Source organism: Dicentrarchus labrax, unplaced genomic scaffold (assembly GCF_905237075.1).
Source record: "Dicentrarchus labrax unplaced genomic scaffold, dlabrax2021, whole genome shotgun sequence".
NCBI lineage: Eukaryota > Metazoa > Chordata > Actinopteri > Moronidae > Dicentrarchus > Dicentrarchus labrax.
Window position 1 is genome coordinate 22,114,719 of NW_026136703.1, and position 15,243 is coordinate 22,129,961.

Here is a 15,243-nt window from a genome sequence, read left to right on the forward strand (position 1 = left end):
GTTCCCAAGCTGCAGCTCTCTCCACGATTGGACATAATCTTTTATTTTTCATTGTCCAGATATATTTTATTGAAGTTCTGGCAACAATTACATAAACTTCCATTTCCAGAACATACTTTTTTTGTAGTTTTTGAGCTGCATAAAACACAAAAACGAGGGGGGGACACAAGTTAACAAACACGGTACAAAAGAGGGGTCTCTCTATAGAGCATAAATCCTGACTCAACCCTGGAAGAATTCTGTGCCTGAACCACAGAGGCAGTTTTACGCTAAGCCAAAAACGAATTTCCACTTAAAATAAATAAATAAACATATAATAAAAAGGTTTTTTTTACTAGCTAAACTACATTGTGCAAATAATACAGTGAAACATTTTATCAAAACTAATAAATAAATGCACCAAATTCATTCATTTGCAGTTGCATACATTATTAATCACTAGTCCATGACTGGTTGCAACATCTACTAAATCCCTTGACATTGTAATGAACGATTGTTTTTCCGCTTTCCTTCTCAGTACCTCCTTCTACCAACCGTCCAGAGTCTTCCAACCAGTTTGATTTATGTAATTTTCATGATTCACATTGTCCTCTTCTGCACTGACTCTCAGGGACTTTTTGTACTTTTGTAACTTGTGTAGCAACATTTATTGAGTGCTCAAGTGTTTCTGAATCATATCAAGACCTGAGACGATGATAACCATCCAGATAGCAATAAAAAAGACAGTCAGAATATCCTCAGTGATTGTTGATGCATTTGTATAAAGAGCTTCCTGTCCTCTATCTTCACTGTGTGTCTGAAGTGTTGTGCGTCAAGCTGAGATTTATTACAGCACAGACTAAAGTTAATGTGACAAACACTTCGTCTCCTGTTTGTCGGCAAACCGTCACATCTGTGTTGTATTTACACTCAGCTTTTTTACTCACTTGGCTGTCAACATCTGGTAAAACTGATGATGCTGCGATGCAAGATGACATTAAGGAAAACAAGGAGTCACTCTCTGAGCTGTATGTGACTTATTACCAGATGTTCTGTGTGCACATGTATACATAAACAGTCTATAGAGTGAGGCTGCCTTTCTGTTTGTGTTTCCAGGTTTGGTCCATGCTTTATGCTGTCAGTCTCTCTGAGAGCTTTTTAATGATCTTCTCTTTGGCAATGAGTCTCCTGTACAACTCTAAATTCAACCACTGCCACAAGTGTAATGGCAGTAATTATACCTCTAAAAAGAAAAGAGACATAGAAAGCCATTTTAATTTCAGTTCAGTTTAGATACAGTGTGACAGGATGACATGAAACAGACTGTAAACATCTCATAATGTTGCCCAAATATGCTCTTATTTAGTTTGTTGATGTCAGAGGTTGTAGCTCTTGTACATGTATTTATTAAATAAATTATCTTAAATCATGTATGTATGTGTTTTAGGAGGAAAATATGTTTTTTATTGCTTATTTTTAAGAGCATTAAACCTTTAGTCAGACCTCTATATAAGCAACTAAAGCAGGTGTGGTAAGAACTTCCTAACCTAACTTAACCTATGTGAGATGAGCTATGGCTTCCTTTCTGAGATGATTTTTATCTACATATAAATAGGACAGTCAAGCAACCTCTCACCCACACAGTCAGGAAATGTACTTTTCTTCGTATTAGTCACCTATTGGATTGCAGTTGCAATTATAACAGTTGCATCTGCCATTTGTGGCTAAAATGTCACAGCTGTAAAGAGCCAGTCATAAGAGAAACGATGTGCTTGTTCTGGGAATTTAACTTAATAATTTACTTTTTTTGTATAGACAGGATGAAATCATGTTTGTGAGAGCTTGTGTGGAGACGGCAGTTGTGCAGAGCTATGGGGACAAATCCAGAGAACAGATGCATGATGGTAGGAAAGACGAATGCACACACATACGACAACATCCAGATATTCCACATGTCAGAAACAGTGTTAATCTGAGGGATCATACAAGATGATGGGCGCGTGGATTTGGATTGGGTTGGGGTTTTTCTGTGAAACATCTTTTATCACAACATGGCGTCTCGTGCTTTAGGGGTTTCAACTACATCTTCCTGCCGAGTGACCAGACAATTTAAGGATATTTAAGATCGAGATTGTGCTTCATTATTCCCTTTTCTTTGTCCATTTGAACTCTAATCACAAATGTTATGAGAAAAGAATATATAGACATGTTTTTTCAATGTGTTTCAATGTGTGAAATTATGAAACTGGTCCAGAATATAATATTGATAGTTGTGGCTTCAGTTTTCAGCATTTTGTGACCTGAATCTGTTTTTACTGTAGCTGCATTAGACCAGTAGTTCCCAAAGTTCTTTGCTTGTGATGCATTAAAACAAGTCAGAGTCTTCCTGTAACTCCTTCATACATTATGGCCTTAGTGATCTATATCCAGCTCATGCTGACCCTAAGAGTATGTTTTTCTTCTCATATTGTTTCATTTGAAAGATTTTTAGTGGCCAAAAGAGGTGAAAGTGACCAGTATTTCTAACAAAAAAAGCAAAATGTAGAAAAAAGTCTGACGAAAATTTAATTTGGTGTACTAGAAATATATATTTTCCTTTCTTATGCCTTCAATAATCTTGTTACCCCTCAGATTTATCTTGAGACCCCAAACCACTGCAGAATAATATAATAAGAAAAACACCTATTTCATTCCTATTTTTAAATCAATTATATACAAAAATTGCACCACGTTGTTAAAAAGTGGAGCATACATTACCACCACCACCACCACCAGCAGCAGTAGTAGTAGTAGTAGTACCATAAAACACGACTCTTATTCTGAAATCAAGAACACCCGAACCCGATTGGTGCGTTTCGTCGTGACGTGTGCACAGGAAATGGCCACGCAAGCGAGCGGAATCACAACATTGCATTTTTGAAGTCTCTTTACTCGTCCTCGCATCGTTAAACTGGAGCCTTTTAAACGACGCTTTCTCCACCGCGGCTGCTTTAACTGTCTCCGAGGAGCGTGTAGTTGCATTCAATCGAAATAACTGTGTGCTATGAAAACATGTCGCTGGTCGCTGTGAGAGCTAACCACCAGCAGCATGTAGCTACCAAATGGCTGTTCGGCTGTGATGTGTGTCACCGTTCAAAGTGAGTGTCCCCCCCCCTCTTTTTTAAACTTTAAAAGAGCTTGTGCCACTGTGATATTTTAATGCACAATGTAGCGTCTGGGTTTTCTAAGTAGTGGATGAAATGTGGCGCTAAAGCAGGAATTACCAGCAGAGTAACGGCCTGGTGTGGCTTCAGGCAAGTGGGAGCTTCCTGTTTACCTGTTTACCTGATTTTAAAGGTGTGTTGTTGTTTTTTTTTTTTTTTTGTTGTTGTTTGCAGATGACAAGAAGACGAGCGAAACAGTGAGGCGGTTAGGTAACAGCATGTGACACACAAGCTCTCTGCACATCATCAACAACAACAACAACAACAACAACAAAGTTTGGTTATTTAAAAAAATAAAAATAAATAAATAAATAAAAGATGCCTCGTCTGGAGGAGTTGGCCAACGTTGCCCTCAGGGTGCCGAGCATACTGGTGCTGGACCTGCTGTACAAATGTGACATTGAAGGTCTCACGGATCACCTCAAGGCCAAAAATGAAGACATGCTCTTCAAATATAAGTATGTCATCTGGAACATGTACTACCTTGGTGAGTAGTGAGTGCAGGGGGAGGTTTTAAAGAACTGGGTTTTAAAACACTTTCACTTCTGTTTTCTTTGTAATCAGCTGTTTCTTGTTTATATTGGACTGAATGTGTAAAGTAGACAGTATTATCTTGTGTGTGTGTGTGTGTGTGTGTGTGTTGGAAGCCTGGAAATGAGATTTTATTCCTGTTGCACATTTGTTTTCATTCAGTAATTTAAAATATTATTGTGAATTAATTTGTCTTGTATCAGAATTAGGCTTATTGCCAAGTAGGTTTTCTTATACGAGGAACTGATCGTGGTTTATTCAATGCAAAACAATAAAAAATAGTATGAGAAATAATTCAAATATTGAAGTATTGCAAGTCAAGAGGCGTAAATAAATGATAAACTATTATAGAAACAATGATTTAAATGTAAGAGCTGTACAGATTTGTGCAATATATTATAATATTATCTGTAGAGATTACGTTGCTGTGTTAGGTCTCCCTCCTTTAAAAAGCTGCCAGCCTCATGATGGTCTAAATGCTGTTATACAAATACAAACAAAGTATTTATATTTGCTAATTAAACCGGTTGAATCAAGTTCAGTTCTGATAATTATGACTGAGTTTTGGTCTTCTACCACTACATTTGGTTTTCTATTAATGACCAAAGATTTGGGTTAAATAAAAATAAAATGTTGTTGTTTTTTTTTACATAATTTATGTCATGATCCAAAGTTATAAAGTAGAACTAAAAATATTAAATTAAATGTGAGGATTTGCTCTTTTATTTTGCCTCTTTAACTGTAAACTGAATCTCTTTGGGTTTTTGGACTGTGAGACAAAAAGATTTGAAGACATCACCTTGTGCTGTGGGAAATTAATCGATAACGAAAATTAGTTGAAGCCCGAGCCATGACCTCAAAACACAGTTGAACACATTGTAGTTGTGTAAGGTTTAGTCTGATAAGTAAAGTCAACATTGCTAAAATTATTATAGACTTAAAAAATGCAGAATACAGCAGATGTGATCACAGTGTGTCGTTCTAGTGTCTAATAGTAGTAGTAATAGTCTTTTATACTTTTTGACTTGAGTATCTACCATCTTCACTCTCACTTCATCAGACACAGAAAACATAATAAACTTTCCCATTTTTCTTTCTTTCCAGGTCATCTGATAAATGTGGTAGTGTTGGTTCTGCCATTGAGACACATTGTGACGCTCTACCTCCATATCCTCGCTGCCCTTCTTCTATACATGGGGCATCAGATTTCCAAGTGAGAAGCACTACTATTACTATTACTATTACTATTACTACTATTACTATTACTATTGCTATTACTATTACTACTACTACTGCCACAACTACTGCTTCTACCACAACTACTGCCCTTCTATCACTAGTACTATTACTGCTATTACTATTACGACTACTACTATTACTATTACTACTGCTATTACCACAACTACTGCTACTACTATTACCACAACTACTGCCACTACCACAACTACTGCCACTACCACAACTACTGCCACCACAACTGCTGCCACTACTATTACCACAACTACTGCTACCACAACTACTGCCACTACCACAACTACTGCCACTACTATTACCACAACTACTGCCACTACTATTACCACAACTACTGCCACTACCACAACTGCTGCCACTACTATTACCACAACTACTGCTACCACAACAACTGCCACTACCACAACTACTGCCACTACTATTACCACAACTGCTGCCACTACTATTACCACAACTACTATTACCACAACTACTGCTACCACAACTACTGCCACTACCACAACTACTGCCACTACTATTACCACAACTACTGCCACTACTACTACCACAGCTGCTGCTGCTGCCACTACTATTAGTATTACTACAACTACTGCTACTACTATTACCACAACTACTGCCACTACCACAACTGCTGCCACTACTATTACCACAACTACTGCTACCACAACTACTGCCACTACCACAACTACTGCCACTACTATTACCACAACTACTGCCACTACTACTACCACAACTACTGCTGCTGCCACTACTATTAGTATTACTACAACTACTGCTACTACTAGACTTTATAGATTTATTGTACCCAGATCAGTTTTCTGTCCTTACGAAGCCTGGCTGCAATCACAGTGCTCCTCCCTCTGTGTATACAGTATCCTGCAGCCTGATATTTAATTTCAGGAGACGAGTTACTGTATCGTGTTTTGAGGCCACTGTTGTTTACTTTCTTGTAATGTGAGAACAACCAGTGGTTTTCATTCAAGGCTTCAGGCTTGTTAATCTAAATACATGAATTAATAATTCACACAAAAACTAAATGTTTGTGCATCTACTCATTTATTGCTCGATTGATTTCAAATTCTCTGAATATTTCTTTTATTTATTACTACTAATAATACAGTCAAAGTATCTATAAATAAGGACAAGTACTATAAGATAACAACTCTTCTTCTTCATACACTGTACATATAATTATAAAACCTTCTTTTTCTGTTTTTTTTACAGGGATTATGTTCGTGAGGAGCTGCAGTACGGTTATGAAGGAGCAGTTTACCTTGATTCTCTGGCCTTCAATAGATTTGTCTCTGCAATGACTAGTAAGTCCCAAAAACATATAAATACATACATAGCATTTAGATAAACACTCTGCCATCTAGACCCTTTAAATATACAGCTTTTCTCACTTGTTTCACCCTTTCCAAGCTTTACGGTTGGAAACATCATCTCATTCCACAATGTCTGACACTTATAATAAATATTCAAACCCAGGCGCACTCTAACCCTAACCCATGTACCAAGTCTGGGTCCTTGCTGCAGCAGTCCATGGGTTTGAATCTGACCTATTGCTGCATGTCCTCCTCTCTCTCTCTCCCCTCCATCCATTTCTCAAGCTGTCCTGTCTATTAAAGGGGAAAAAAGACCCCAAAAGTACATTCAAAAAGTCATATTTTTATGGCTAGATGTCTTGTGCATAATTTTATACAAATTCTCAAAAGAAATTCACCGTAACATGTTCGGTATCTCATGAAATATTAGCTTCTTTAGGATTTTGAAATTATGATATTTGGGTTTGAACAGTGTTTGGCTGAACAGCAGGTTGACTGACCAACCAGCGGGACAGATAAGTTGGCTTACTGTAAACTTCTATCATGTTTGTAATACCAATAATTTACAAAAAAAACAGTGGAAAAAGTGTCTCAAATGGAGCAGTGATAATACAAAAAAAAAAAAAACGAGGGGAGTCATCCAGTGCAACAAAGTGTGAAGAGCACAAAAAAGATTGTATTTGCAGCGACTCTGGCCTGCAACTTGTTCCACGCTTTGGGCTCTTCCTCAGGCAACATCACTGTTGCCAGATTGGGTTGTTTTTTTTTATGTAATTGCACCGGTAAAATAGTTTTGTGCAGGTTGTGATCATCCGGTCTTGCTTTTGTACCATTTGGGTTGATTCCATCTACGATAAGTTAGGCTGTATTCTAGTAAATTGGCCCTGCCTCTCATCAGAGTGGTGTGATTGAAACTGACAGGGCGCCGACGTCAGCAGACTCAGTTTCACATGAAATGACTGATACCTGATATCCGTTCAAATCAAAAGTCACTTCATTACAACTAAACTGAAACTTTTTTCTGTTTCTACGTCTGTAATAATGCTAACCTTTGTACTTATGGAACTTCTTTTATCTTTTATCTATTATGCATTTTTCATTATTGCGACTGATTTATTTGATTTAATTTCTTTTTGCTTTATTATTAGAATAGTCTTCTGAAATTTGTATTGCGTCCCAAAACGTACACTGTTTCACATAAATAACAAAACACAACCTTTAACCACACAACAGAACAAATAATATAACACATATTACATTAGACCTTCAGAATAAAAGCAGCTTCTAGGCTCTGATTGGGCTATTGATTGGCAACACTGGGCAGCGTCCTACCTGAGAAAGAGCTGGATGCCTCTTCCTCTGTACGTCTGAAATCCTGAAATATTAGACTTAGACTTAATGCTCAAGTTGTTATTAGTTATAAACAATGTAGTCATCGGTCATCATCATAAAGTGTGTTATATTGTGTGCAGGTCAGATTATTCTCAGCACGCTGTGTGCCTTCCTGATGAAGACCAGAAAGGTGTGGTTGTTCTCCGCTCACATCCTCCCCCTGCTGGCCAGACTGTGCGCTGCTCCTCACGCCACTCTGTTAACTGTCAACACTTTCTCAATGGGACTGACTGGAGCTGGAATCACAGTGTTCCTCCTCTCACATCTCTTTCTGCCATATCGCCTCGCAAGGGCTGCCTATTCAGAGCTGCTGCAGCTGGAGGTGCTCTTCATCCTGAAATCTTTTTGTCTTTATAATAACACATTTTCGCAATGTTCAATGTGTTTGTATGTGTTTGTATTTGTATGTTGTAGATGCTTTTATCCTAAATATGTGACAAGAAATTAAGTTTAGGACATTTGTCTTTCTATAAGAGTTTCAGTCGACAACGTTATTAAGATATTTTGACCCTTTCAGTGTCATATTAGTCAGGATTGTGTTTTTACATTTGATCAAGACTTATTTAGAAATATTGCTCTTCATCTTACTACACTTGTTGCAGTTATATTCAGGATAAATAAAACAAAATTCAATTTGAGTGCAGGTATCATAGGTGATGTGGCTAAATAAATCACAGTTACATTTCCTACAGGTTAGTTTTATGTTTTTTGTGTGATTTTATTCTTCCAAAATGTAGTTTTGTTTCACATTTTTACAAGATTTCTGTGGTTTAGCGCATAGGATATTTATTTATTTGTACTGACCTACAATTTCTCTGTCACATGATAAGAATATATGTGTTTACACTTACTCTACCTCTTACTTTTAGTTATTTGTAACTGTCTTTTTTTACACTCTTCATCACGTCACTGGTTTCATGTCCCTCAGGTGATCGAGCTGTACAGACTTCTGGCTGTGGGAATCTCTCTGTGGAACCAGTTTGCTGTCCCAGTGCTCTTCAGTGTCTTCTGGTTTGTTCTGTTCGTTGTCCAGCTGTGCTCAGACACCATGTCTGGCAACGCCTCAGCAGGCCATCAGGGAATCATGTTCTTCCTGCTCACAAGGTGTGATGTTATGCTATGTTTTATTATTCCTTGTGTGTGCTTGTACCATTCATTTGTATTTTGTTTATAATCTGGTTGTTTTAATTTGCTTTGTTTATTGAACCCTACAGTGTCTCTGAATGTTGTGCCACACCGTACTCTCTTCTGGGTCTGACCTTCGTGGTGTCCTATCTGGCTCTTGGTCTGCTCAACCTATGCAAGTTCTACCTGGGAGGTTATACAGCTGTTCAGAATGAGAACGTCATGCACAGGTGAGATGTTGTCTCCGATTATAATATCACTAATTAACTCTTTTTAGGTCCACTTGCCACATTTAAACCTGCAGTAACACATTTTATGGGCTCTGTCCACCTGAATATAAATACAATATAAAGATATTGATGAATTATGTCTGTTTGGCCTCTATATTTGTGTTTTATTGTGTTTGTGTAAAATGTTTGTGATTATAGCATCTTTATATTATCTTTATATAACTGCTATGAGTTACCACTGGGGGGCACCAAAGTCACATAGTGGCAGCAAACATTGCAGGTGATTTCCAAGGACAAAGTACATAAATAAAATATGTGAAAAAATCTATCTTCAATCCAAAACTCAAAGATAATTGAATTTAATATCACATAAGACAAAGAAAAGCAGCAAATGCTCACAGTTGAGAAGCTAGAAATAGTTCAAGGTGGATATTTGTGCTTAAAAAAGACTTTGATTAGACATTTACAATAAGAAGAATTAAACTTTGTTAAACTTTACTTTTTGACTCATGCGAGCAGTTTCGGTTGTAGTTGTTTATCGTTTAATTATTTGTTATCTTCTAAACAATAAACTTCTGCACTGTGTACTGTACACATCTAAAGTCAAAGTGCTCTATTATCAATTCTCTGCCCTCCTTTTCCTCAGAGGTGTGACTGAAGGTGTCACCCTGCTCCTGCTCGCCCTTCAGACGGGTCTGTTAGATATGCAGGCACTGCAGCGCACCTTCCTCCTCAGCATCATCCTCTTCATCGTGGTGACTTCAACCCTGCAGTCAATGATTGAAATAACAGATCCGGTTATTCTGGCCCTCGGTGCATCCAGAAACAGGTAACACCGACAACCATGTGTTCAGTTCCTTTAGGAGAGACGCCTGTTGAAGCTTGCTGAGTTAAAAAGCGTTCTCTGAGGATTTCTTCATTTCTGTTTCTGCTTCTAGGAGTGTTTGGAAACACTTCCGCGGCCTCAGCATGTGTCTGCTTCTCCTGGTTTTCCCAGTTTTTATGGCTTATAAAATCTCCCAGTTCTTCCACATGGACTTCTGGCTCCTTATACTGGTGTCTAGCTGCATGCTGACTTCCCTTCAGGTAGGAAGAGTGACTTTATGTGTCATACAATTGTCTGAAGTTTCTATGGTTATGGTTTATTTCTAATTTGGGATGTCTATCAAAGTGTGCAGTCATAATACTGTCAAAACTTTTACTATTAAGCTGTTCCCTAACGCATCTGTGTGTAGAGTTAAAAAATTCCAGACTCTGGCGCCCCACAGTGGTCGTAAAAAAGGCACTGTGGCAGTCGCAATGAACCCCCCCCAAACAAAACCTTAAGCTCTTAGATAAATATAAAAATTTTTATAATTGCATACAAATCTAGATATTGCTCCTGTAAAGTGAAACAAAAGCAAGAGACCTTCCATTAAACACTGGAAGTCATATTTGTAGTTTTCTAAATGGAGATGTGTTTATGCAGGTTACAGGCACTATGCTGATCTACTCCCTCTTCATGGTGGAGCTGTTTCGCAGCGACCCGATCGAGAGCCTGGACGAAGTGATCTACTGGGTGAACGCCGTCAGCAGGGTGCTGGAGTTTGTGGTGGCGCTCTGCGTGGTGGCGTACGGCACGTGGGAGTCGCTGTTCGGGGAGTGGAGCTGGATGGGCGCCTCCGTCATTATCATCCACTCGTACTTCAACGTTTGGCTCCGAGCTCAGTCTGGCTGGAAGAGCTTCCTGCTCAGACAGGAAGCGGCTAAGAAGATCAACTCCCTCCCCAGAGCCACGGCTCAGCAGCTGCAGCAACACAACGACGTCTGTTCCATCTGCTTCCAGGTTAGTGCCGCTGTGACTTTGTCATTGGCAGATCATCAGAGTGCTTGTGCGGTATGTTTAAGGCTGGGAACAAACTACCCAACGGAGCTCCATCTTAACCCCGATTTGGTCATTGCTGCTGTTTTCCCAAGTTCTTTCACAGAGCTTTAACTTGTGACAAATAGTAAATATACTGCACCTGTACAGCCCCATTTTAGTCCTCAGACCACTCAAACACTGTATGCTATATGTCGCATTCACCCATTCATACACATTCATACGCTGATGGCAGAGGCTGCCATGCAAGGTGCCAACTGCTCATCAGAAAAAAAAAAACTAATCCATTCGCACACATTCACACACTGATGGCACCGCATCTAGAGAAATTTGGGGTTCAAGTGCGCTTGCAGAGGGACAAGCCGAGGATTGAACCGCAAACCTTCTGATTAGCTCCGCTCTACTTCCTGAGCGACAGCCGACAAACACAGATGGACATCTAATTTAAAACTGACACAGTCACCATTGTGACATGCTCAGATGTCACCGGTGACAGGGTGAGTTTGTACAAAGAGGACAGTCAATGCTTCCTCTAAATGTTAATTATTGTATGAAAATCCACATTCATACCCAAAATATCACAACAATTTCAACATTAGTATAGAGTTAAAAATGTTGTGATCCTTTATATTTGACAGTATAGCCCAGCTCGACATGTAGGTGGTGGACCAACATGTGACATACACTGCTGTTTATAATACTTAACTCTGTGTGTACCTTTTTTTTTTTTTTAAGTCACGTTGTTCCTGTTTTTCCAGTTTAGCTCCACCTCTACTTGCACTGTTCTGGCACAATCTTTGGCCCTCAGCCATGGTTATTGTTGAAACCAGTTCATATAGCTTTTACCTGTCCTTGACAGTCATGACTAGGTTGTTGTCAAGGAAGCAGCTACAGAAAATGATGTAGAGAAGATGTTAGCCCTGACATGTGCTCTATTTTAAAGAAAAAATAAGACTTTATTGGAGAAATTCACATGTCACAGCAGCACAAACCCAAGGTAAGAGGTAATAAAACAGATAAAGAACTGTTTGACTGAAATGTAATGCAAAATATATTATCAGATGAATCTATACAATATATACGATACCTTAGACCAGTCATACTCAACTTGCTGCCCATGAGCCAAATCTGGCCTGTGATAGGGTGCTGGGTGGCCCACCAACCATTTACCATTTTGTCACAATTAAAATTAATTGATTGACACTGGGAATTTTTGTTTTTGTATATACCAATTAGTAAATATTCAATATATATATATATGTTTTATATATATATATATATATATATATTAATTATATTAAATATATTAATTGACTGTTGCTTACTGTTACATATTAGCCTGCACACACTAAAAGAGCTTAAACATGCTTTTCATTATGTCCCAGGTAGGAGCAGCTTATGATTTGATTGCTTGATGTAAGAGGTTCCAGCTATGTTGTGTAAAGTCTTTCAAATGTAACCAAAGCATTTACAACTAAAATTCAGTTGCAGCTATTAAACACGGTAAAATATCATATCAAGATAATTTTCATATAGGCACAAATAAGTCAGTTATGACCCGTTAAAGTATATAATGTTATATTTGATAGATATGTAATAGTATTTTATAGATTTACTACTTCATTAAGCTGTTACAGTCAAGTCAAATATGTCTCTCCTCACAGGAAATGAGCGCTGCTGTTATCACATACTGCGGACATTTCTTCCATGGCAACTGCCTCCGCAAGTGGCTGTACGTGCAGGAGACCTGTCCCATGTGCCACCAAACGGTCCGACCCAACCCGCCAGGCCAGAGCCAGGCTTCAGGCGAGGCTCCGGCAGCTCCAACTCAGAGAGAACCAGGGCCAGAACCGCCTGCACAAGATGTAGATCAGAACCGGGACAACGGCACGTCCCGAGAGACACAGAGCGAAGCTGTAACTCCTGATCCCGCCGAGCAGCAGGAGCAGACGGGAAGCTTTGGGGATGGAGACTGTGGGGCTGAAAATAAAGACCAAACAGAAGAAGCTGTCCAAGGTCTTCGTTTCAGCTCCAGTGGAGACTTTGTAGGATTTGTTAGCCCAGTGTCAAGCTGCTCTTCGGGGGGCATTTCTAGTTCCCATGTGCTACTGGGTAAAACTTCTTCTCATAACATGCAAAATCAAGGTGAGGAGAGTGGCAATGACTCACCACTGCCATTAACTTGTAATGCTGTGAACGAGAACGCGGTGGAGGGCCAATCTGACTCTAACGGAGCAGAATTTGAAGCTACTTTCTGTCCTAGAGGGCCACAAAACAGCAAAGGCAGCTGCTATGGGACTCCTAAATCATGGAACAGCCTCGGTACAACTGAATTAAACAATGCTGACAACAATCTTGAGGCCCTTGGTGTGAGCCTCGTCGATAGCCAAACATCTGTCAAATCATGTAATGAAAACTCAGAACTCTTAGACTGCACTGACGGACCTCAGACTCATAAAGGTAACGGCACATATTCGGACTTGGACGGGCTCAGAGAGGCAGAAACTGTCCCACAGATGTCCTCATGCACAAGCACAGACAACAGTGACTGACTGCCCTGCATCAGTGCCTTGAAGGGGTAAAAAAAGGGTGATCCTCCTGTACTGGGGAATTAAGCACATTTGCCTTCTTTCTGTGAATCAATAGGAAAAGAATATATTTTACTTTGACAGTGTACTGTCAGTTGAGCAAATAACATGCATCTGGATTGAATATAGGGACTAAATTTTGTGTTGGGTTAAAATGACCCTTATTGTGCAACTGTAAAGAAATTGTAAAATCTAATTCATAGAGATTACGTGTAACTATAAAGCAATTATCTTACGTCGATATTTACCAAATTCTACCAGGTTACGAGTGAAGATGTTTACTTAGAAAAATTAAATGACTTTTGATTTATGTTTTTCCCCAGTGTCCTGGTAGTTGTCTTGTTTAGCATTTTTGTGAATGCAATGTGGCAAAAGGAAAAGCTTCAGCGGTTGTTTTTGTTATTAATGAATCAGCGTTTTGTACTGCAAAGGTTCTCTGTCTGACCAGTATTTTTATTTTTTACTGTAGTTTCTATATGAATTAATAAAACCACGGCAGGTGCACGGTGAGGCTGGCATTGCGTGCCAGATTTCTTAAGTCTAAACACAACATTACTTCTGTAGCCTTAAGCTAAGAGAGTCCAGATGACATTTTTTGGCTGATATATTGATTCGGAGATAATAAAGTATTCTACATCACTGTGTCATTGCACAATCATCCACAGTAAAATATCACAGCCATCATAAAATGCTATAAATAGTATTTCTATGTTATAGTTGTTGGCCATTATTTCGAAATGTCTCCTTACAAAACTTGGGTTGTTTTTGTTCTAATGTCCTCTTCAACACTCAGCTAGTTACATACAAAGGATTTTCTTTTTAATATCTGTGCTGGTGTTCATTTTGTGGGTGTTTTCCCTTAAAAAAAAGTGTCCAAAAATCCTTCAGCCAACCTTCCCATTAGGCTGAAACTGAAGTATTTACACGTAATGTAACCAATATTATTGCCTGTTAACTCCCATTCCTCTCCTTCTCTGTGCATTGTGTGCAGTATTCCTATGCTGAGACATTACATGGCCCCTGTGGAGTAATTTAATTAAACCTGGACTTTGGGAATGTAAGCACAATATCAGCTGAAGGAATTATCTCAAACTATAGAAAAGGGCTACACTTTACAACCATAAAATGTGAAATATTGTATGAGAGTTAAAGTAGAAGTGTCAGTTAAAACACTGAAGCAGTTTTAAGTATCAGTTGTAGTTTATTTAAAGCAGTTAAAGGTGTCAGGTATCATATCAGGACCCACCTGAAGGCCCTTATCATGTCATTATACTTTGGTAATTCCCAAAAAAAGTTGATTTATGAAATAGACTAAGATTTATAAAACCCAAAGATATTCTGTTCATCATCGAAGAGAAGGAACTTTTAACTTGTCTATGATATTTTACGGTCAAAATGAATAATTAATAATAAAATAATCCCTAGTTTGTTTCATAAATCAACTTTTTGGGGGGGTGGAATTACTATCATGACTTATTATATTTGTATTCACTTAATATTCTTATGATTTTGCAAACATATTTAACAATATTTAAAAATATGTTGCACCAAAATCAAAACAATTTAAATTTAGCCTTTAACAATTAATAGATAGATAGATAGATAGATAGATAGATAGATAGACTTTATTAATCCCTGAAGTGAAATTGGGTAGTCATAGCAGCCAGGTACATTTAAATACAATAAAATACAACAACAGAATAAAATTCTTAGGTAGAAAAGATAAAAAAGATAAATAGGTAGATAAGGTGCAAAGAA

General features: G+C 38.4%; 1 protein-coding gene across 2 annotated transcripts; it reads left to right on the plus strand.

Moving 5' to 3' along the window:
• Window positions 1-1,698: 1,698 nt before the first annotated feature.
• zmp:0000000662 (RING finger protein 145) lies at window positions 1,699-14,124 on the plus strand. 2 transcript variants are annotated; one of them, XM_051395610.1, is made up of 11 exons: window positions 1,699-1,883; window positions 3,357-3,669; window positions 4,818-4,926; window positions 6,189-6,280; window positions 7,762-8,003; window positions 8,610-8,785; window positions 8,896-9,036; window positions 9,683-9,865; window positions 9,975-10,122; window positions 10,505-10,861; window positions 12,562-14,124. In XM_051395610.1, the coding sequence occupies exons 2-11, from the start codon at window positions 3,501-3,503 to the stop codon at window positions 13,447-13,449; spliced, it is 2,505 nt and encodes an 834-aa protein (XP_051251570.1). In that variant the 5' UTR covers window positions 1,699-1,883; window positions 3,357-3,500; the 3' UTR covers window positions 13,450-14,124. The 2 variants fall into 2 exon arrangements, with proteins under 2 accessions (XP_051251570.1, XP_051251569.1); XM_051395609.1 differs by lacking the exon at window positions 1,699-1,883 and adding an exon at window positions 2,839-3,116.
• The last annotated feature ends 1,119 nt before the right edge of the window (window positions 14,125-15,243 follow it).

Coding starts and splice junctions, on each gene's coding strand:
- zmp:0000000662 (XM_051395610.1), top strand. CDS start 3,501: ATGCCTCGTCTGGAGGAGTTGGCCAACGTTGCCCTCAGGGTGCCGAGC. Junction 4,927..6,188: donor ATGGGGCATCAGATTTCCAA/GTGAGAAGCACT, acceptor TTTTTTTTACAG/GGATTATGTTCGTGAGGAGC. Junction 6,281..7,761: donor ATTTGTCTCTGCAATGACTA/GTAAGTCCCAAA, acceptor TATTGTGTGCAG/GTCAGATTATTCTCAGCACG.